Source organism: Bufo bufo, chromosome 6, assembly GCF_905171765.1.
Source record: "Bufo bufo chromosome 6, aBufBuf1.1, whole genome shotgun sequence".
Lineage (NCBI taxonomy): Eukaryota > Metazoa > Chordata > Amphibia > Anura > Bufonidae > Bufo > Bufo bufo.
Genome location: NC_053394.1, coordinates 325,696,808 through 325,721,766, shown reverse-complemented (window position 1 = coordinate 325,721,766; position 24,959 = coordinate 325,696,808). Strand labels below are relative to the sequence as shown.

Genomic DNA, 24,959 nt, shown 5'->3' with positions numbered 1-24,959 from the left:
ACGCAACGCATAAGTGATGCGTGAAAATCATCGCTCATCTGAACAGCCCCATTGAAATGAATGGGTCAAGATTCAGTGCGGGTGCAATGCGTTCACCTACCGCATTGCACCCGCGCGGAAATCTCGCCCGTGTGAACGCAGCCTTAGTGTTCAGTCAGTGATTTCCAGCAGTGATTTTGAACCAAAACCAGGTGCGGCTCTAAACACAGAACAGGTGCTGATCTTTCCCTAATACCTTATGTCTGTGGAGGCTCCAATCCTGTGTTTGGCTCACAATCACCGACCAAAACACTGACGCAAGAATAAGGCATAAAACGATGAGAAAACAAAATAAAAAATCAAGCCTTTATTATCACACATTAAAAACATATCAAAAAAGTTCAATACAGACAGTTACGCGCTTCGAACAATAAAATCCATGTTCTTAGCTATCAATAAGATAGATTTTGTCTGAAACGCGTAAGCATCAGTATTGAACTTTTTTGCTATGCTTTTAATGAATGACAATAAAGGTTTGATTTTTATTTATATGCTGGAAGAAATTTAAAAAAAATTTCTGGCTGTTTGGACATTTGCGATCTCCCGTGACCTGGGATCCTCTTCCATGCACTACTTGGTCTGATTGGGTGAGCTGAGAGGAGAGGTTACAGGGCCTCTTTACAGGTGCTGCAAACAGTTTTGTGCTGAGCGGCTTTTCTTTTCTTCGGACATAAAAATGCCTCAAATGTGTAACTTGGTATTTTTGGTAACGTTTCTTTTGATGCTTTTGCCCATAGAAAACCTGGTGTTTTTTGATGGCTTATTTGTCGTATCCTTGTGTTTAATAGGAAAGTATGTACCTCCTTGTAGAGTCACATTCTGTGTAGAGCATTTGTGGCGAAACTAACCTCGCCACTGGGTTTTGGAGGGGCCTGGCTACCAGCCTCTTGCCTCAGGATTATGGCCCATATACTAACTTTGAAGGAGAAGACAGACCGGCCGCACAGCTTAAATCTGTGGAACTGTTTTGGGCAGGAAAGCCATGCTTGCGGTCGGCCAAATGTGACTTCCATGGAATTCGGGAACCCCTGCTCGGATCTGGGTGATTTTTGATTATGTTGTTCACCCAGATCAGAGCTATCCATGGATGCATACATTATGGGGATATGTAATGTTTTGAGGTGTTTTCTGTGTGTTTGGGAAAAATGTGTGTTTTCTGCCTGTGAGTGATTAAGTTAGCCCATTATGTTTGGTAATTGTATCACAGGCAGAGCCCAATGTGTTTTGGTATATTGTATTTTGTTGATTGTGTCACTGACCACTGCTTGACCCTCAACACAGAGCCTCGTCTCGTTCTTGGGGGGATTCACTGTATGCTGTTAGAGACTGATTGCTAGGAGTGTAAGCCGCTTGGGTGCGTTTCCTATTCGTCTGCTAGCAGCTATTCGTGAGGTTCCGTTCGGAGTTTGGAGCATTTCCTTGTATGCCGTTACAGCATTGTTACGAAAAAAAAAAAAAAAACACAATTACAATGCAACATACACCAGCACTTGCTTTTTTTTTCCCAAGCAGGGCAAAAAAATAAAAAAAATTAAAAAAAATAGGATGGCACAAAAACTGCTGAAAAAAAAACAAAAAGCAAGGCCCAATTAAAAGAAAAAACTCTAAAATCTTCAAAACTGGTATGCTGGCAGTGTTCTAGCACTACTTTCACATTAGTCGACAGATACAAATATATCTCTAAAAGGAAAATCGTACAGACTAAATATAAGCATACTCATTCGTGAGCATGGGAAAAGACTGCAGCGACCTTTGCGTACCCCTCACATCCATGCAAGTGTGTAGCTACAGGAGGCATCATCAATGACACGTGGCACATCATTTTGCATTTGGGCCTAGGAGCCTCAAGCTACACCTCCATGTCCTGGATCTGAATGGTGAGGAGCTTTTCACTGGCTGGACAGACATAATGTGAATGACCCCCTATAGCCCATGCCTTTCATATAACAAAGTGTTACCTAGAGGCCAGCCGATCTCCAGGAATCCTTTATTGAGGTCACTTTCATATTAATGTGTAATAATAAACCAGAAGATGAGAACCAAGAGACTTCTCGGATTTAACATCCTATAAAGGGAGATGTCCTAGAAAATCACAGCGCCAAGAAACCACGGGAAATCATAAACGGCAGGTTTGAGCCTAGGACATTCGCCATCTTAAAAGACAGTAAGTGTTAAAGGGGTCATTCAAGATTCGAAAAAACGTCTGCCTTCTTCCACAAACAGCGCCACATCTGTCCATTTGGCCGTTTCTGGTATTGCAGCTCGGCTCCACGGAAGTTTAAGGGGCTTCACAGTATTTTTTATAATGATGGTCTATCCTCAATATCAGATCTATTTGGTCCAACATCCCGCACCCACAATGATCAGCTGTAGGAGTAGCTCAGGCGCCAGAACTACAAAGCCCCATCCATTGTGTAGTGCAGGGGTAGGCAACCTCCGGCACTCCAGCTGTTGTGAAACTACAACTCCCAGCATGCATACCTCCTCTGCTCTTCTCAGAACTCCCACAGAAATGAATGGAGCATGCTGGGAATTGTAGTTTTCACAACAGCTGGAGTGCCTAAGGTTGCTCACCCCTGGTGTAGTGGGTGGAGATGGTTACTGCTCAATTAAATGGGCGCACTGCTGCAGTAACCAGCTCCATCCATCCATCTGATAATAATGGCATACCATGAGGATAGACCATCAGTATAAAAGTACTTAAAAACACCTTTAATAGGGCTAAACTGCAATACCACAAGCAACCTGTAGACAGGGACGGCGCTGTTTTTTTTTTTTGAGAAGCCAAATTTATAATTCTTTTCTGTCAAAACTCTTTATTGCAAGAATAACGCATATACACATACAAGGCTCTAGCTCAGGGTACAGGAAACATGAATAAGGTCCAACAAAATGAGGCAGAGACAATACAACACAATATTACAGATAAGACATAATAAATCAAAATATAAGCGATAGAGGGGGATAAAGGAGACAACAGCCTCCCCTGGGTGAACGCTGACCACAATGTCAAAGTCACACATAGTTATAACCAAGTCAGAAAGAGCCAAACTATGACTAGTAGAGCAAAGTGAGGGGAAGAAAGGCTTGATCCCAGGATATATAACCACTTATGACGGCATCGACCCAGGGTGTGTTTTCCAGGCACCCCATAATTTCAAGAACTTATGGTGTTTCCTCTCCTTTCACCCAGCCAGCATCTCAAGTCGTCACATCTGATCCACCCTATCCACCCACTGGTGAAATGTGGGCACCTCTTTGCTCAACCATTTTAGTAGAATTACCAATCCCCCGGCCTGGACTAGATGAGTAGGGAGGTCCACGTTTCTCTATTTTTCTCCAAAACTCCTGTATTTTAGGACAAAACCAAAAGAGATAGCCTAGGGAACCTTCTGCGGACCCACATCGCCAGCATAAATCAGTAGACTGCAAACCTAACAAAAACAGTTGCTTGGGAGCCTTATACCAGGGAGTCATAACTATAGGAATGATCCTGGACCCGGACGCATCTAGAAAAGCCATGGGAGCACAGGTGCAATCCGTAGCATATCCGTTTCTGAGGAAATTTTTATCCAGTTCCTTGGACCAGGAGTTAGGGCTCATTCACACAACTGTATGGTCGCTGTGTCCGTGCAAAACACGGGCACCGCCGTGTGAACTCTGTATTGCGGTGCGGATCTCAGGGACAGGACTCATCTCAGGTTAATTTGCATATGTATCAAATTGGGTTTTTTACACAATAAAAGCACACAGAGCTATGGGGACTGGATATTGCGGATGTGCTAGCGGCCATCTAGCAACCCATGTCCTCAGCTCTATACCCCAAATCCCAGTGACAGGTTCCCTTTAAGAGCATTATATGCTTTTGCCATAGAAAACAACTGGTTCTCCTTTGGATGGGTCCCACATTGGGAACAAGCACACTGAAGCAAGATACATCGAATGAAAACCAAAATGTTTCCTTCAACCACATCAATGCCTTTCCTGCTTCTTGCGAGAGCTAATTAGTAGCTGATGTATGTAGACAAGACCGGCGCTGCTTGTCTTTATACTTCTTGTATACTTACGAGACGACAACGTACATTAGAGAGAGTTAAAGGGAACCTGGCATAACATGCTTAGAAAACAGTTAGTAAATGTGATTGCGCATTTTCAATAGTAAATCTGTCCCAGGGTGTGTGGTCACCTTTAAATGAATTCTACGGCTCTAAGTCTTTCAAGAGCAATAGACTTCATTTAAAGGTGACCACACACCCTGGGACAGATTTACTATTGAAAATGCACCAAAAACTGGCCTGCATCACATTTACTAACTGTTTTCTAAGCATGTTATGCCTTACCCAACAATGGGTGCCTGGCTTTGTGTGCAAAAAAAGGGGGTGTGGCCTCAATGTACCCCTGTGCGTAAAAAAGGCGCATTTTTGGAGTGAAACTTCAACTTGCAGTTGGCATAAACTTAGAGTAGACATTTTTTGGCACACAGACAAATGTTTGGCGCACAAACGAAATTCTAGTGCAGGATTTAGGATACTACAAATTTACAGAGGTCTATGCCCCAGAATAGTAAGTTTGTCTAATATTAAAACTGTGATTCATATTCTTAGACATTGCAAAGTACACATTATTAGTAAAATGTAAAAAAAATTATAATAAAACACAAGGGGGAAGATGTGCTAAAAAAAAAAAAAAAAAGGAGCATTACTTATGCAGTAAAATCTTCCTGCAGGCTGTTCCGGTAGAGGGACAGCCTGCCAGAAAACACGGTATCTGGCATGACGGCTGGAAAAAAGTGCTGCTTGCAGCTGCAATGTTGACGGGGAGCAGGTAAACAGTGAAGAGAACGCAGCGCTTGTACAAGCCCTGCATTCTCCTCATACAGCTGATCGTGGATGTGCCGGATGTCAGACCCCCGCCAATCTGATATTGAGGATAGGTCATCAAATATGAGGAAAGCAGAAAACCCCTTTAAGGTCCTCAAATCAATTTTCTATATTGAAGCCACTGAAATACCAAAAATACTAGTATGGCATCATCCAATCCAGTGTAATATGACTAGCAAGTCCAAAAACATCCCAGCAGATCACAGGGGAACAAGCCACTCCACTGACAGGCCAAGGTCCACATTTTTTTAATGATTGCAGACAAGGAATTTATTATTCTGCGTGGAAATAATAGAGCACGAGATTTACCTCTGGTATTTATAGCCATATCTGCAATTTTCTGAAAAGCGTCCAAAAACGATCCCGTTACAATGGTCGTGGTTCTGAAATACACAGAAGAAAAAGAAGAAGACAGCAGTTAGTGTGTGCAAGGAATTACAAAGCAGGCGGAATACAAGCACCGGGCCAAGGAGGCGAAGGCGAGCCAAGATGAAGCTCGCTGGCAAGGAAGTGGCCATTGCTTCATTTTCCAGAGACACAACAGAAAAATACAACTGGCGTGTGTGTGTGTGTGTGTGTGTATGTGTATGTGTATGTGTATGTGTATGTGTATGTGTATGTGTATGTGTATGTGTGTATATATATATATATATATATATATATATATATATATATATATATATATAGTAAAGGCAATAACAACAATAATAATTATACTCCTTATATCTTAAAGGGGTTGTCCAGGCTTTTTCTACTGATGACCTATCATCTGAATACGTCATCAATATCAGATCAGCGGGGGTCTGACACTCAGCACCCCCGCCGATCAGCTGTATGGGGAGACTGCGCGCACACTGTGCCCGTACCCCCGCCAATCTGATATTGATCACCTATCCTGATGATAGATCATCAATAGAAAAAGCCCGGACAACCGCTTTAATCTAAAATTTCACTAGGGAATGCACAAAATCAACATTTAGGTCTCTTTCATATGTCCGTGATGACATCCGTGACAAGATGGTCAGTGGTTCAATCGTGAAGAATTCGTGTTTAGTTCATGTTCTTTTTTTGCTCTCCACAGAAACCGCCAGGTTGTTAATAGGTTTTCAGAGCAGTTCCTACCAATGGTCACTGGTTTTCACAGACCCATAAACTATAATGTGCATGAGGGATCCATAAATCACTCACAAATCTAGGGCGTGCCTCTGGTGTCACCATGGACCCACAGAATAAATGAATACACACATTAAAGTCAATGGGGCAGATTTATCAAAAGTGGTGTAAAGGAAAACTGGCTTAGTTACCCATAGCAACTAATCAGATTCCACCTTTCATTTTCCAAATGAGCTCTGAAAAATGAAAGGTGAAATCTGATTGGTTGCTATGGGCAATTATGGCAGTTTTTATTTATACCAGTTCTGATCTCCCCCAATGAGCACACTGATGTATGAATGAGGCCTTACTCAGAGGACTCACTTTTTTTTTTACATACTTCTGAATGTTAGAAGATAAATGTGATGGGTTCTTGTTGGCGTATTCCCCAAAAGTGGTGCAGTAATTATTGAGAAATATATTATATATTCGCTCACACATCATTACACAGATAGGAGGCGACACCCCATATAATGCGATGACATGCTCACTCTGAAATGTTCCAGTCAGGAGACAAACACAAGACCCCGTCCTGAAGAAATATCTTCTACCAGCACTGATAGAATTTACAGCGAGGGCTCCTCAGACGTATCTGGTCTTCTTCTGAGTGTACGTGTTAGAGGCAGAGGATCACACACACAAATAATACCAGAAGACGTATCACCAAGCGCAAAACAACAAGCCACGTTCTCATGGCAGCTGATGTGCCCACTGTATTGTAGGGGTGAGGGCCAAACATTAGATGGATTTTTTATTTTATTTAAAGGGGTTCTCCGGGAATTAAGAAAATGAAAAATAGTTAAATATTACTTTATTATAAATATATTCCCAAACACCTTTCATTAGGTATAATTGCTCATTTTGTCTGGGGAGCAATTGTTAGGAGAAATAAAATGGCCGCAGCCCTATTAGTACACACAAAACCTGTCCTAATCACAACACTGAGGTAAAGAGCTGCCTCATCCTCCTCTCTGCTCTGCTTGGTCCTGAATACATTTTACTATGATCTTTAGGCTACATTCACACGTCCGTGGTGTGTTGCGGGTCCGCAACACACCAGCCCGTCACCCCCATAGAAATACCTATTCTTGTCCGCAAAATGCGGACCCATTTTGCGGACGTGTGAATGGAGCCTTAGCTGAATCTCTGTAGGAATGGAGTTCATGAGGAGACATGAAGTGTGAGGTGGAGGTAATGAGCAGCAGCTCTTGTATGCAGTCTCCATTACCACAGTCTGTCCTGTTCGTCCTCTCTGTATTTCATGTCTCCTCATTAGCTCCATTCTTGCAGAGATTCAGCTGAAGATCTTATCATCTGTATTCAGGATCATAATCCCTGGCAAGCAGAGCAGAGAGGAGGAGAAGGAGGCAGCTCTTTACCTCAGTGTTGTGAAGTAACTTGTCCTTCTGCGTCATTAGGACAGGTTTTGTGTGTACTTATAGGACAAAATGAGCCATAATAACTAATGAAAGGTATTTGGGAATATATTTATTACAAAGTAATATCCAAGTATTTTGGATCAGTTTTTTTTGCGGATCCATTGTAACAATGCCTATCCTTGTCTGCAAAAGGGACAGAAATAGGACATACTCTATTTTTTGCAGGGCTACGAAACGGACATACGGATGCAAACACACGGTGTGCTGTCCACATTTTTTGCGGACCCATTGAAATGAATGGGTCCTTATCCAATCTGTAAAAAAAAAACGGAACGGACACGGAAACAAAATACGTTCGTGTGAATGGAGCCTAAAGGTGTTACCGTATTCCATGACTAATGTAAAAAATTTAAATCAGACATCATACAGTACATAATCTTTTACAGAGCTAGAACCAGCCCTGTACATCACACGAATCCAAAGATCTACCCAAAAATTGCTCTGCTAGATTTATATCAAGCCGACAGATCAAAAGGGGCGTGTCTTTTCTGCTGCAGCTCAGAGGGTGCGTTATTCCTGCTGTAGCTAAAGGGGCATGTCCTTTCTGCTGCAGCTCTCGTCCTATCACAACACAGGGGGCAGTTGAAGGATGAAACTGAGCATGTGCGGCCATCTTACTGATCTGGACAAAGAAATAATAATTTAAAAAAAACAGCAGGTGGCGCTATACAGATATATTTTGTTGAATAGCTTAGTGGCTATGCAAAATTACATGCAATTACAAAATAATACAGATCCAGGTGCTGGTTTGAAAACTGTAATATTTTTCAAGGGACAACCCCCTTTAAATGCAACTTCTCTACTAACAGTCAGCATCTTTTACGAGGTTTGTGTAAAAGGCAAACGTGTAAAAGGCATTCACTCAAAATTGTTACCACATCAGATTTTACAGTTACATCCACCATAGATCATATAAGACAATGGGTATATTCTCCCTCTGACCGCTGGTATACTGGCACTACTGAGGGCCATACATATACCATGGCAGTCCACCAGCTAAATAGCCAGTCTGCTTAGCCTCCTTACAGATGTGAAGGTGTTCGGAATGGGGAGACGAGAATAAACCAGCGCCACAAATTTTTGTTAGGCCTCATGCACACGACAGTATTTTTTTGCGGTCCGCAAAAAGCTGTTCCGTTGTTCCGTGATCCGTTTCCGTGTGTCTTCCTTGATTTTTGGAGGATCACCAGACATGAAAAGTGAAAAAAATAAATAAAAAAAATCGAAGTCATGTTTGCCTTGCAAATGATAGGGAAAAAACGGACACGGATGACAATCTTGTGTGCCTCCGTGTTTTTTCACGGACCCATTGACTTGAATGGGTCCACGAACCGTTGTCCGTGAAAAAAATAGGACAGGTCATATTTTTTTGACGGACTGGAAACACGGATCACGGACGCGGATGACAAATGGTGCATTATCCGAGTTTTTAACGGACCCATTGAAAGTCAATTGGTCCGCAGAAAATCACGGAAAATGGAACAACGGACACGGAATAAAACAACGGTCATGTGCATGAGGCCTTAGGCTGAGTTCACACTTCAGTTATTTGATCAGTGATTTCCATCAGTTATTGTGAGCCTCTGAAGGCTTCACTACTGGTTTTGGCTCACAATAACTGATGGAAATCACTGATCAAATAACTGAAGTGTGAACTCAACCTTAGGGTCCATTCACACGTCCGTAAGTGTTTTGCGGATCCGCAAAACACGGACACCTGCAATGTGCGATCCGCAATTTGCGGATCCGCACATCACAGACACTATAATAGAAAATGCCTTTTCTGGTCCGCAATTGCGGACAAGAATAGGACATGTTCTATTTTTTCCAGGAACTAAATTGCGGATCCCGAAAAAACGGATGCGGATCCCCCAAAAAACGGATGCGGATCCAGGAAATATGGATTTGCATTCGTTCCAGCCCCATTGAAAGTGAATGGGTCTGCAAATTGCGGAACGAATGCGGACCCAAATTACGGACGTGTGAATGGACTCTTACACGATGTGCCTGGCCATCCACAATTTATTTTTTCTCAGGGCCCAGACAACCCCTTTAAATTGATCATGGGGACCTTTAGGGATCATTCACACATCCGTAATTCTGGCTCCGCATCTATCCTGCAATTTTGCAGAACAGGTGCATACCCATTCATTTCAATGGGGCTGCAAAAGATACAGACAGCACACTGTGCGCTGTCCGCATCCGCTGTTACGTTCCACGGCCCCGTAAAAAATAGAGCATGTCCTATTCGGACATTAAAAGGCATTTTTTTTTTTTTTTTTTTACAAAATGCGAAATGCACATGGCCGGTACAACTTTGTTGTCCCACTGAAGCACTCCTTAGTGCTTCCGTTGCGCACCAACCTTCCGGATTGGACCCATTCAAGTGGGTCCGCATCCAATATGCGGGATGCACACGGCCGGTGGCCGTGCATTGCGGAACTCCTGTTTGCGGACCGCAATACGGGCACGGCCGGGCAACGGCTGTGTGCATGAGTCCTAATCTGTGAGAGAACCTGTAAACAAGTGTTCCGTTCAGAACGATCACAGTGATGTGGTGGCCATTTTAGGCGGCGGACATATGGTGTCTCAGCGTGCACCGTAAGTCTTAGACGTAAAGTCAGGGGAACAACTTTTTCTTTACTTGAGTTCAAAGCCTCCTACATGACAAATTGCTGTGTGGATAAGGAGCAGGGGAACAAAGCTGGACAACATCTTCTTCTAGTCGTGTGATCTTATACGTATTTGGTTCTCAACGCATTTCTAGGAGCAGGGGCCATCACTCAGCGACTGCACTCCATCTCCACGTACACAGGGGTGATACTGGGTGTCACGGTAAATCCAGTCGTGGTCTAGCTCCACCCTTCCTTACATTCATGTTTACTTAAGCAGTGCAAAGTCTGCAGTGATAGGAAGCGGGTTCCCATGACAATGCCTGGTGTTTCTCCAATCACCACTTCATCACACAGCACTATACACGAGTGATCCTCTCCAGCACACGCACAGCACCTACTCCCCTCATGTAGTGCGAGATAAAGAAGATAAAACACAGCCTTCACCTCGCCTCCCTGCGCATCCAGGACTGACACACATTTTACAGGTTTCACACAACGCGTTTTGTGCTTTACTAATGGGATCCACTGAATACATCACTTTACTGTAGCTTAAAATCTACACTGAGATGCCAAGACAAAGCGCACGGCTTATTATCTACACATACGTTCTGATCAAGGGAATTCACAAACCTTGAAGGGGTTCTGACATGATTGATGTAAAAAAATAAACCATATAGTACATGACGATACCTTTCTAACAAAGCTAGAACCAGCCCTGTACCTCACATGGGGCCAGAGATCTTCACATTCACAGTTCCAATTGCTCTGTTAGATTATCTTCATCCTGGCAGCTCATTGGGTGTGTCCTTTCTGCCGCAGCTCCCTTCACTGTAACTGCCACAGCTTCTTACAGAACATATGGCTGGTGGCAGTTGAAGATTTAAACTGAGCACGTTCGACCAGCTTATTGAGACGGACATAAAATAAGGAAAAGAAGAAACAGCAGGTGGCGCTATACCGATAGATTTCAGTGGATAACTCACTGGCTAGTGGCTATACTAAATTTTTACAGAAGTATTCAGATCCAAGTGCTGGTCTGAAAAAACGTAGAATATGCTTTGTTACACAACCCTTTTAACCCTCCCCCTTTAGTTTTGGGAAAGCTGGCTGAGGCTCCTTTGTGAGCTCTTCCGGCAGCCATTTTGCTTTATTCAGCTTTTTCAAGAACAGTCTGTGCGAATACTTCAGTCTACTTAGGTAAACCGATTTAGCATTTGAATCTGAAATAATTATGTAGCGGGGGAGGGGAGCGGCATGGTTTTCACGTTTACCTAAATGTTTACGAACCAGCGCCCCCACAATACTAATGGTTTAACAGAGTTAGCAGTGTTTATTGGATACAGGCACTGTATTAAGTGGGTCAGGCGGAAAGTCATTCACCGGCCGCCAAAACACGAATCCCATGACAGCCCACAGCCTTCAGCGTCTTGACTGGGATTAGCTCAGAGATGGAAAAACGTTTAGAGACCTTGCAGGATATTTATCTGTTTTCATGGCGTTTTTAACCACATTTTCTTTGAATTCCAAAATGAATGGAATATCTCACCCAGGCATTGTGTGCGGACCAGAAATTCTCCCCTGTTTTCTATACAGAAATCTATGTTTGCATTTCAGTGTAGACTTTGCCAGTCTGTTGGCGTGGAGATCTGTTGTAGTCAATATTTCAAGAGAGAAGGCCTGATTTATTATAGGTATAGATGTCCACATTAGATTTATTGTAGCATACTCACTAACATTTTAGTTGTTAAAGGGGTTATCCAAGACTAATACAGACCTATTTGGCTCTGCTGAGGCAGTATAGCGTGCTGCACTGTGGTATTTGGCTCTGCTGAGGCAGTATAGCGTGCTGCACTGTGGTATTTGGCTCTGCTGAGGCAGTATAGCGTGCTGCACTGTGGTATTTGGCTCTGCTGAGGCAGTATAGCGTGCTGCACTGTGGTATTTGGCTCTGCTGAGGCAGTATAGCGTGCTGCACTGTGGTATTTTGCTCTGCTGAGGCAGTATAGCGTGCTGCACTGTGGTATTTGGCTCTGCTGAGGCAGTATAGCGTGCTGCACTGTGGTATTTGGCTCTGCTGAGGCAGTATAGCGTGCTGCACTGTGGTATTTGGCTCTGCTGAGGCAGTATAGCGTGCTGCACTGTGGTATTTGGCTCTGCTGAGGCAGTATAGCGTGCTGCACTGTGGTATTTGGCTCTGCTGAGGCAGTATAGCGTGCTGCACTGTGGTATTTTGCTCTGCTGAGGCAGTATAGCGTGCTGCACTGTGGTATTTGGCTCTGCTGAGGCAGTATAGCGTGCTGCACTGTGGTATTTGGCTCTGCTGAGGCAGTATAGCGTGCTGCACTGTGGTATTTGGCTCTGCTGAGGCAGTATAGCGTGCTGCACTGTGGTATTTGGCTCTGCTGAGGCAGTATAGCGTGCTGCACTGTGGTATTTTGCTCTGCTGAGGCAGTATAGCGTGCTGCACTGTGGTATTTTGCTCTGCTGAGGCAGTATAGCGTGCTGCACTGTGGTATTTTGCTCTGCTGAGGCAGTATAGCGTGCTGCACTGTGGTATTTTGCTCTGCTGAGGCAGTATAGCGTGCTGCACTGTGGTATTTTGCTCTGCTGAGGCAGTATAGCGTGCTGCACTGTGGTATTTTGCTCTGCTGAGGCAGTATAGCGTGCTGCACTGTGGTATTTTGCTCTGCTGAGGCAGTATAGCGTGCTGCACTGTGGTATTTTGCTCTGCTGAGGCAGTATAGCGTGCTGCACTATGGTATTTTGCTCTGCTGAGGCAGTATAGCGTGCTGCACTGTGGTATTTTGCTCTGCTGAGGCAGTATAGCGTGCTGCACTGTGGTATTTTGCTCTGCTGAGGCAGTATAGCGTGCTGCACTGTGGTATTTTGCTCTGCTGAGGCAGTATAGCGTGCTGCACTGTGGTATTTTGCTCTGCTGAGGCAGTATAGCGTGCTGCACTGTGGTATTTTGCTCTGCTGAGGCAGTATAGCGTGCTGCACTGTGGTATTTTGCTCTGCTGAGGCAGTATAGCGTGCTGCACTGTGGTATTTTGCTCTGCTGAGGCAGTATAGCGTGCTGCACTGTGGTATTTTGCTCTGCTGAGGCAGTATAGCGTGCTGCACTGTGGTATTTTGCTCTGCTGAGGCAGTATAGCGTGCTGCACTGTGGTATTTTGCTCTGCTGAGGCAGTATAGCGTGCTGCACTGTGGTATTTGGTTCTGCTGGGGCAGTGTTTTGAGCTGCACTGTGGTATTTGGTTCTGCTGGGGCAGTGTTTTGAGCTGCACTGTGGTATTTGGTTGTGCTGGGGAGGCATTTTGTGCTGCACTACGATATTTGATTCGGCTGGGGCGGTATATGGTGCTGCACTGTGGTATTTGGCTCTGATGGCACAGTATATGGTGCTGCACTGTGGTATTTGGCTCTGATGGCACAGTATATGGTGCTGCACTGTGGTATTTGGCTCTGATGGCACAGTATATTGTGCTGCACTGTGATATTTGGCTCTGCTGGGGCGGTATTTTGTGCTGCACTGTGGTATTTGGCTTTGCTGGGACGGTATTTTGTGCTGCACTGTGGTATTTGGCTTTGCTGGGACGGTATTTTGTGCTGCACTGTGGTATTTGGCTCTGCTGGCACAGTATTTTGTGCTGCACTGTGGTATTTGGCTTTGCTGGGACGGTATTTTGTGCTGCACTGTGGTATTTAGCTTTGCTGGGACGGTATTTTGTGCTGCACTGTGGTATTTGGCTCTGCTGGGGCGGTATTTTGTGCTGCACTGTGGTATTTGGCTCTGCTGGGGCGGTATTTTGTGCTGCACTGTGGTATTTGGCTCTGCTGGGGCAGTATATTGTGCTGCACTATGGTATTTGGCGCTCCATGGAGCAGTATTTTGTGCTGCACTGTGGTATTTGGCTCTGCTGGGGCAGTATATTGTGCTGCACTGTGGTATTTGGCTCTGCTGGAGCAGTATTTTGAGCTGCACTGTGGTATTTGGCTCTGCTGGGGCAGTATATTGTGCTGCACTATGGTATTTGGCTCTGCTGGGGCGGTATTTTGTGCTGCACTATGGTATTTGGCTTTGCTGGGACGGTATTTTGTGCTGCACTATGGTATTTGGCTCTGCTGGAGCAGTATTTTGCGCTGCACTATGGTATTTGGCTCTGCTGGAGCAGTATTTTGCGCTGCACTATGGTATTTGGCTCTGCTGGAGCAGTATTTTGCGCTGCACTATGGTATTTGGCTCTGCTGGAGCAGTATTTTGTGCTGCACTGTGGTATTTGGCTCTGCTGGGGCAGTATATTGTGCTGCACTGTGGTATTTGGCTCTGCTGGAGCAGTATTTTGCGCTGCACTGTGGTATTTGGCTCTGCTGGAGCAGTATTTTGCGCTGCACTGTGGTATTTGGCTCTGCTGGAGCAGTATTTTGTGCTGCACTATGGTATTTGGCTCTGCTGGAGCAGTATATTGTGCTGCACTGTGGTACTGCAGGCCTTGACTAATTTTTTTTTTCCCCAAGGCTACTTTAAGTATCCCATCCGCCAATGAACCCAATAAACTTAAAGGGTTTCTCTGGGCGTTTGATATTGATGACCTATCCTCGGGATATCAGATTGGCGGGCTCCGACACCCGGCCGATCAGCTGTATGAGGAGACGGCATGCGTAGTGTGCACGTGCCGTCTCCCTTCCTGCTTGCCGCTGCTTTGCCATAGACCTAGCAGCAGGAAGAGAGACGAGAGACGGCACGTGCATGCTGTGCGCACCGTCTCCTCATACTGCTGATTGTCAGGGGTGCGGGTGTCGGGCCCCCGCCGATCTGATACCGATGACCGAGGTCATGTGGCATAGCTCAGAGGACCCCTTTAATTAGTTAAAGCTTATGGCAACTCCTCCACTTTTCCTTTGCGCAAGTTATGATCAGCCCATCCCCCAATGACCTGTCTTGTTTACGGGATTTTTATGTCGAAAACTGGTTCAGGGAAGTCAAAAGCAGCAGGTAAAACCTGAGGTGAATATCATGCAAAGGCACATGGTGAGAAAACACAGGCCTGGTCCTGAGGTGGTCTGTTGGTGCCTTCCATCACAGTTGGCACTGGGCAGTGTTTTAGAAATTGGTAATCTACCATGATGAGGGCCAGCCCATATTATACGTACTATTACAGGGCTTCCTCAAATCTGACCATGGCGTTAGTGTTTACGTAGGCTTCCTCCAAAATGGGGGCAGGGGGCAATGGTCGGGCCAATTATTGGGAATGAATGTTAGTAGGATTGCTCGTTCCTGATAATTGGCCAGCGTAATGGTGCCCCAGATCACCCCATGAAGGAGCGAAAGGCTCGTTCATCAGGTGACCTGATCGTACACATGGACACCTCAAATCATCATTGAGTACTGTGTGAACAGCGCCCAGAAGCAATGCATTTGTACGAGGTCGAGCGACAGTAGTAGCCATTACAGTGGAGGAGATGTAAATGCAGCTCTTAACTCCACTTAGGCTACTTTCACACTGCCGTTTTGGCTTTCCGTTTGAGATCCGTTCAGGGCTCTCACAAGTGGTCCAGAACGGACCAGTTTGCATTCTGAATGGAAAAGGATCCGCTCAGAATGCCTCAGTTCAGTCACCATTCCGCTCTGGAGGCCGACACCAAAACGCTGCCTGCAGCGTTTTGCTGTCCGTCTGACGAAGCAGAGCGAAACGGCACACAATGTAAGTCAATGGGGACGGATCCGTTTTCTCTGACACAATCTGGCACAATAGAAAACGGATCCGTCCCCCGATGACTTTCAATGGTGTTCAAGACTGATCCGTCATGGCTATGTTACAGATAATACAACCGGATCAGTTCATGACGGATGCATGCGGTTGTATTACTGTAACGGAAGCGTTTTTTGCAGATCCATGATGGATCCGCAAAAAACGCTAATGTGAAAGTAGCCTAACAAGCAAGCAATTATCTGGAAGGAACGATAATGGCTTGCTCGGTCAAGGCATTTAAGGGCACCTTTACGCTTCCTATAAGGTTGGGCCTAGAGTGTGTGTATTTGGATTAGAGACTACTAGCCCGCCTGGAACCAGGGCTGATGTGAGTCTTCTCAACGCGCGTACAAATAACAGGAAACTCTAAAATAACACTCTGATGCACTATGCAAAGCACTGTTGCCTCCACAGCTGCACTTCCTTCACCATTCCATGGCAGGGGAGAAGTAATGTGCACAGACTGATGAGCACTATTCTATAGATCACTATACGGATCACGTACCGTATGAGTCTTCCATTCAGGGACAAAGGCGCCCTAACGGGACATATGGATATCCCCTACCCATTTTCCTATTGTTAAAAAGTTAAAATTAGGGCTCATGCACACGACAAGAATAGGCATTTCATTTATGGATGGCCCGTTCTGTATCCGCACAAAGGCGGCATCCGTATTGTGCGGATGCACAATTTGCGTACCGCAAAGCACGCTGAGGTAGTGTGCACGAGCCCTTAAAAAGTAAAATCGTGACATGTGAACATTCCCTTACTAGGCTGCTGGCTCTTCAGCAGGCACTGTGCAATACTACATTTCCCTGCCAAATTGGTGGCACACAGATGACCACTGGGAGACCAACAGCCATGTTTATAAGGGTCAGCATTGCCTCACCTGATGCCAGCAGCTTAAGAGCAGGCGTAGGCTCAGGCTACACGCTATGTTCATGACTGGCTTTACTGTATAGACTTGGTAAAGACTACAAAACCAAGCCTGTGTGTGTGCAGCCGGCCACAAAACCCATGGTAAACCAGTATACTCAACACATGAGGGCAACCGCTACTCTGATATCAGGAGGGTCAGAAGAAGGAACGTTTTTCACGGACACAGAAATGCAGAATGTGACCAGGAAAAAGTACAGTAAAAAACAACTTACAGTAATTTTATTTTTTTGAATTATAGAAAATTTTACATTGCTTCCTGAGACATCACTTATGTCAATCTGCTACACAAACCATAATTCTGGTGTCACAGGAATTCCCTGCCTTTTACTGGCTGACCGCCGGTCTAATTAGGGAGCCAAAACTATACATCAGACGGAAAATGAGCTGAAAATAGTAAGGTTCGGATCCCTGGAATGCCTGTGTCAGGGTAAATGTAAGACACAAGCTCTTTTCCAGCGTACGATTTATTTTTACTATATATATATATTTTATATGGACAGAAGTATTAGGACATGTACACACCACACCTACAGGAACGGTTATGACATCCCATTCTAAATCCACAGACATTGATATGGAGCTGGGTCCTCCTTTGCAGCTAAAATAGCTTACACTCTTCTGGGAAGGTTTTCTACAAGATTTTGGAGGGTACCTGGGAATTTTTGCCCACTGATCCAGAAGAGCATTTGTGGGGTCTGACAAGGATGATGGACAAGAGGGCCTGGCTCCAATCTCTGTTTTAGATCATCCCAAAGGTGTTGGATGGCATTGAGGTCAGGGCTCTTTGTGGCCAGTCAGGCGGGGAGGGGGGTAGGCATCTGTGGATAGCACTGTTATGGAAGGGGGGGGGGGGGGGATCTGTAGGTGGCAATCATGGCACTGTTATGGGGGCATCTGCGGATGGCACTGTTATGGGGGGGGGATCTGCGGATGACACATATGTGTCATCCACAGATCCCCCTCATAACAGTGTCCCTGTGCAGTGATTGTGAATGACCCCCAATACAGGGGTGGGGGCTGGCATTTCAGTTTTGTAATAGCAGCGTGGCCCGGTGCAGTCACTGTATTCTATTACACCCGCTCACCTAATCATATCTATCAAGAAGGGGATGTTAAACTATTTATAGTGCAAAATCACTCCAGACCCTAACTTACTAGCATTAAACTATAGCAGGAGGCCGGAGAGCTGGACGGGCGGCGGCAGCAGCGTAACTCACTACGTCATGCGCCTGCATTCATACATAAAGTGGGAGGAGCAGGCGCGTGACGTAGTGAGTTACGCTGACGCCGCCCGGCCTCCTGCCTGCTACGAATCCCGTTATCGAATATTATCGATAATGTCGATTAATCGTTGCAGCCCTAAACAGGACCACGTTGGAATTCAGTGAGCGCTTTAGAACAAGGGGTTCCGTCACAAGTGTTTTGTAAAGCACGATGGCTCAGTGGTTAACACTGGGGTCCTAGGTTTGAATCCGACCAAGGATAACATCTGCACGGAGTTTGTATGTTCTCCCCGTGTTTACGTGGGTTTCCTCCGGGTACTCCGGTTTCCTCCCACACTCCAAAGACATACTGATAGGGAAGTTAGCTTGTGAGCCCCATTGGGGACAGCCTGATTCTAAAGTCTGTAAAGTGCTGCGGAATAAAGGCTGCATGGTTAGGGGCTGGAATTTATACACCTGTGGCAATGGAACTGAAGGAAACATCTGATTAATAGCAATGTCCCCAAAATTTGAGCAATTCAATGCATATAGCTAAGGGCATGTTTACATCAGCGTTGTTCACTGTATCTGGCATAGCCGGATACCACTATGCACCGCTGCATCTCCATTCACTATAATGGGATCCGGCTGCTTTCGAGCATTTAAGCCGGTTTTTGGCCGGGCAAAAAATACTTTATGTGGTATTTTTTGTCCGGTTATACATTCTGGTTACAGTGAACTCCGTCAGTCTGTTCCTCTGCTGGAACAGACCTCCAGGGTTCACAATGCAGATATATAGAACAGTGATATTTTAGTGTATATACGTGTCCGTACATATGTGTCCGTGTATACGTGTGTACATTCAGGAAGCTGCTGAAGTTCCAGGACCTTGACTGCGTTCATTTCTTATCAATCTGTGACGTTCTTACATCATCTCCAACTTATATTGCTATGGGCATCCACCATAACACAGGACGTACCAGCACGCCTGAAGCCGCCGTTTACAGCGCTGTAATAATGATGGTGTTATAAAAGACGATTGCTTCCTCAACAGCCGGCTTGATGCCTGTAACACAACTTTGTGTGTGAGGAACATCTCCTTCCCAGAACTCATTAGCAACCCATCACTGACCAAACCACACACCGACATGAAAACAGTTTGTAAAAGACATGAAATGTTAGGGCGCAGTTCCATATTCCATACATATGTGCTCACCTTAGCTGGGACTGTAACTTTATAGCCTTGCTGATGAAGTCTTCCCATGTCGGATAACTGGCCTAAAAAATAAAAATACGGGTACATAAACACACATTCAAGGTATCTGTGTGAATGAACTGTTAAAGAACAGCCAAGCATCTGAGGTAACTTAATAGCAATTAGTCCTCAAGCACACGCAAAACACGGATCTGCAAATTACGGATACTGTCCATGTACATTCTGCAATTTTCTCCCTGCCATGAGTAAAAATGGCTATTCTTCTACCATATAGTGTCCAATATCATTAGCAAAAAGCCAAAAGGAAGCGGACGGCACACCGATGACATTTTTTTGTTGAACCAATACAAATGAAAGAGCGGATGACCAGAAAAAAATAAAAAATGGATCGGATGCGGATCCCAAATGTGGCCATGAGGCCTTATTCTGCATTGGCCACTGCTGTGTTACCCCTAATGTTTACAATGCCCAGCAGCTCCCCGTGGGAGGGACTATAGTTCAGTAAGTGAAACAAAGCTCTGGGATCCCGGTGTGCAAAATGTGGCCCTCTGGAGTGCCCTTCCAACCTAGCAGTAGAAGATACCCTCACAGCATTGTGCAGGCAGGACTTTTGCCTCCGCTTCAAAAATCTTCCTCTATGGGGCCCGTGAGCTCCGTTTGGCTCAGTTACACAGCGAATCCGTCCTTTCCGTTCTCCTGCTCCTATAACGGAGCAGGGGAACGGAAAGGCTGAACGCTGATGTGAACTTGAGTTTAGATGTTAGAAGCCGTGCTAACTTCCAGTGACTATACTGAACAGTTGTTAAAATAATCTTTAAAGGGGGTTGTCCCATCTGGATGTTTATGGCATATCGACAGGTCTGGGACCTGCTCCTATCTGAGGAACAGGCTCTGCTGTGAATGAAGAGCATGCTGCCCAGTCTCTGCTATTTTCGGAAGCCCCATAGCAGTGAATGGAGAAAATTGCGTACGTTCGGCTCGCTCTCCATTCACGGTGGGGCCCTGTTGTTGAGATACTAAAGCTAATATAAGTCACAGTATTAAACATTTTTGTACATACTCTCCCAAACCTGAAATAATTCCAAAACCAGCAAGTTATCGCCCACATCATCAAAAATAAGTTTCATAAGTTCTGTATTTCCTTAGAAAATTGCAACAGAAGTTGCCCAATCTGTAAGATTCATACTAAAAAAGCAAAGCCAAGATGGGCAGTGGTGTCATACTGTCACATGAATGTACCAGACACAGCTGAAAACCAGTTACTGGCAGAAATTGTATAATTGCTCAGAGTATTTGTCCTTTATAGACCTTATTTATAATGGAAAGTTTTAATAAAAGAGGTTTGACAACAATTTTTTTTTTTTACTGATGATCTCCCCTCTGGGGGTTGGACCCCCACTGATCAGATGTTTGAGAAGGCAGCGCCACTCTCAGTAGAACCGTGGCCTTCCCCAGTTTTGCCTAGGTCATGTGATATTACGGTTATCAGTCACGTGGCCCAGGAGCAGCTCAGTCCCATTGAATTGAATGGGAAGGGTCTTAGGCTTGATGTTTCCCAGTGCATAACTTTCTCTTGGTGTGACCCCTTATGGTCCAAATAAAATAGTCATACATGGTAAAAGTAAAATGAAGTGCCAAAATAATCATGCTAATAACAGTTACCTAAAGGGGTGGTCCGGCCTAATTGAGAAAAAAAAAAATTATTATGGCCAGCATCAGTGTGCTGAATTTTTTTGCAAAAATCCCCTCACTCAACTTTCCAGACGAGCTCCATTCCAGTAAAGCGGCTTCCGCAGTTCTTGCCAGACTGGAATGGAGGAACGAGGGCAGAGACCTCTGTCCCAACCTCTGCAGCCAATTAACGGCGAGGTGAACACAAATACCATTTATTTTTTTCTTGGCTGGAAACCCCATTTAAACCAGGGAAGCTGTCTTTCCATACGCTTGAACGCTAAATGCACTCAGGAAGTCTAGGACATCAAGATTGGTGGTGAAGCTGTATATACAGTCAGGTCCATAAATATTGGGACATCGACACAATTCTAACATTTATGGCTCTTTATACCACCACAATGGATTTGAAATAAAACGAACAAGTTGTGCTTTAACTGCAGACTGTCAGCTTTAATTTGAGGGTATTTACATCCAAATCAGGTGAACGGTGTAGGAATTACAACAGTTTGCATATGTGCCTCCCACTTGTTAAGGGGCCAAAAGTAATGGGACAATTGGCTTCTCAGCTGTTCCATGGCCAGGTGTGTGTTATTCCCTCATTATCCCAATTACAATGAGCAGATAAAAGGTCCAGAGTTAATTTCAAGTCTGCTATTTGCATTTGGAATCTGTTGCTGTCAACTCTCAAGTTAAGATCCAAAGAGCTGTCACTTTCAGCGAAGCAAGCCATCATTAGGCTGAAAAAACAAAACAAACCCATCAGAGAGATAGCAAAAACATTAGGCGTGGCCAAAACAACTGTTTGGAACATTCTTAAACAGAAGGAACGCAACGGTGAGCTCAGCAACACAAAAAGACCCGGAAGACCACAGAAAACAACTGTGGTGGATGAACGAAGAACTCTTTCCCTGGTGAAGAAAACACCCTTCACAACAGTTGGCCAGATCAAGAACACTCTCCAGGAGGTAGGTGTATGTGTGTCAAAGTCAACAATCAAGAGAAGACACCACAGTGAATACAGAGGGTTCACCACAAGATGTAAACCATTGGTGAGCCTCAAAAACAGGAAGGCCAGATACGAGTTTGCCAAACGACATCTAAAAAAGCCTTCACAGTTCTGGAACAACATCCTATGGACAGATGAGACAAAGATCAACTTGTACCAGAGTGATGGGAAGAGAAGAGTATGGAGAAGGAAAGGCACTGCTCATGATCCTAAGCATACCACCTTATCAGTGAAGCATGGTGGTGGTAGTGTCATGGCGTGGGCATGTATGGCTGCCAATGGAACTGCTTCTCTTGTATTTATTGATGATGTGACTGCTGACAAAAGCAGCAGGATGAATTCTGAAGTGTTTCGGGCAATATTATCTGCTCATATTCAGCCAAATCCTTCAGAACTCATTGGACGGTGCTTCACAGTGCAGATGGACAATGACCCAAAGCATACTGCAAAAGCAATCAAAGAGTTTTTTTAAGGAAAAGAAGTGGAATGTTATGCAATGGCCAAGTCAATCACCTGACCTGAATCCGATTGAGCATGCATTTCACTTGCTGAAGGCAAAACTGAAGGGAAAATGCCCCAAGAACAAGCAGGAACTGAAGACAGTTGCAGTAGAGGCCTGGCAGAGCATCACCAGGGATGAAACCCAGCATCTGGTGATGTCTATGCGTTCCAGACTTCAGGCTGTAATTGACTGCAAAGGATTTGCAACCAAGTATTAAAAAGTGAAAGTTTGATTTATGATTATTATTCAGTCCCATTACTTTTGGTCCGTTAACAAGTGGGAGGCACATATGCAAACTGTTGTAATTCCTGCACAGTTCACCTGATTTGGATGTAAATACCCTCAAATTAAAGCTGACAGTCTGCAGGTAAAGCACATCTTGTTAGGGCTCTTTCACACTTGCGTTGTCCGGATCCGGCGTGTACTCCATTTGCCGGAATTACACGCCAGATCCGGAAAAACGCAAGTGAACTGAAAGCATTTGAAGACGGATCCGTCTTCAAAATGCGTTCAGTGTTACTATGGCAGCCAGGACGCTATTAAAGTCCTGGTTGCCGTAGTAGTAGTGGGGAGCAGTATACTTACAGTCCGTGCGGCTCGCCGGGCGCTACAGAATGACGTCAGAGTGCCCCATGCGCATGGATGACGTGTCCATGCGATCACGTCATCCATGGGCGTGGGGCGCCCTGACGTCACTCTTGAGTGCCCGGGGAGCCGCACGGACGGTAAGTATACTGCTCCCCACTACACTTTACCATGGCTGCCAGGACTTTAGCATCCCGGCAGCCATGGTAACCATTCAGAAAAAGCTAAACGTCGGATCCGGCAATGCGCCGAAACGACGTTTAGCTTAAGGCCGGATCCGGATTGTTGCCTTTCAATGGGCATTAATTCCGGATCCGGCCTTGCGGCAAGTGTTCTGGATTTTTGGCCGGAGCAAAAAGCGCAGCATGCTGCAGTATTTTCTCCGGCCAAAAAACGTTCCGTTCCGGAACTGAAGGCATCCTGAACGGATTTCTCTCCATTCAGAATGCATGGGGATAATCCTGATCAGGATTCTTCCGGCATAGAGCCCCGACGACGGAACTCTATGCCGGAAGAAAAGAATGCAAGTGTGAAAGAGCCCTTAGTTTCATTTCAAATCCATTGTGGTGGTGTATAGAGCCAAAAATGTTACAATTGTGTCGATGTCCCAATATTTATGGACCTGACTGTACTACAACCATATGGGTACGTCGTGGTCGTGATGCGGTTAAGAATTAAAGCATCTAATTTCCAATAGAAGTCAATGGGGAAATAGGTTTCTGAGATAGACTGCACTTTCCAACTTGTGATGTGTGCGGTCGACTGCTCATAAAACATGGCCACTCGCTTGCGGTCCAAAAAACACAGCCTAAAAGCATGGTTATACACACTGTGGCCGCAGGCGTTTCCAGACCAAAGCATGACCGTGACACGACTAAGAGTACATCCGCATGGGAAGAATACTCTGCAGACTTGTATGTGTGGCAAATCCCATGTGTTTTACAGTACCAGCAAAGCAGATTTGATGTTAGGCTACTTTCACACTAGCGTTAATATTTTCCGGTATTGAGTTCCGTCATAGGGGCTCAATACAGGAAAAAAATGCTTCAGTTTTGTCCCCATTCATTGTCAATGGGGACAAAACTCAACGGAACGGAGAGCTCCAAAATGCATTCCGTTCCGTTTAGTTCCGTTCCCATACCGGAGAGCAAACCGCAACATGTTGTATTTTGCTTTCCGTCTTGGGATGCGGATGCAAGACGGATTCGGCATTACCCCAATGTAAGTCAATGGGGACAGATCTGTTTTCTCTGACACAATAGAAAACGGATCCGTCCCAGATTGACTTTCAATGGAAATAACGACTGATCCGTCTTGGCTATGCTAAAGACAATACAACCGGATCAGTTCATAACGGATGCAGACGGTTGTATTTAGAGATGAGCGAATTTCATATTTTGAAATTCGTTCATACTTAGTTTGTTGGTAAAAGGTGAATTGCAATATGCATTCTGATTCCGTTATTCATTCCGTCATAATAGAAGTCTATGGCCTGCATAACGGATACGTCATGTTTCCGTTATGCAGAAGAGGACTCCCCTGCATAACGGAAACAGGGCGGATCTGTTTTGCAGCCCACAGACTTCTATTATGACGGAATGAATAACGGAATGCCTCTAAAAGCATTCCGTTATAGAATTGCGTTATGGTACGTGGTAACGGAATCCACAACGCAATTCACCTTTTACCAACAAACGAAGTGTGAACGAATTTGATAAGCAGAAATTCCCTCATCTCTAGTTATATTATCAGTAACGGAAGCGTTTTTGCTGAACCCTGCCGGATCCAGTAAAAACGCCAGTGTGAAAGCAGCCTTAAAGGGGTAGTGCAGTGGACCTATCGTAGGGATCAATATCTGCTCATCAGAGAGTCCGACTCCGGGACCCCAACCAATCAGCTGCTTAAAGGGGTCAAGGCGTTTGTGTAAGCCCTGCTTCCTCTTAAAAGTTCACCTGCG

General features: G+C 45.0%; 1 protein-coding gene across 2 annotated transcripts in view; it reads right to left on the bottom strand.

Annotated features, from left to right (window-relative positions):
- Nucleotides 1–24,959, bottom strand: part of LOC121005911 (protein MTSS 1-like) — a 136,411-nt gene that overhangs the window by 72,650 nt on the left and 38,802 nt on the right. For both annotated transcript variants that reach the window (XM_040438740.1, XM_040438741.1), the window contains exons 2-3: nucleotides 19,236–19,297; nucleotides 5,229–5,302 (exon numbers count right to left, since the gene is read on the bottom strand). In XM_040438740.1, coding sequence (XP_040294674.1) covers nucleotides 5,229–5,302; nucleotides 19,236–19,297 — 136 coding nt within the window. The remainder of the gene's footprint in view (nucleotides 1–5,228; nucleotides 5,303–19,235; nucleotides 19,298–24,959) is intronic.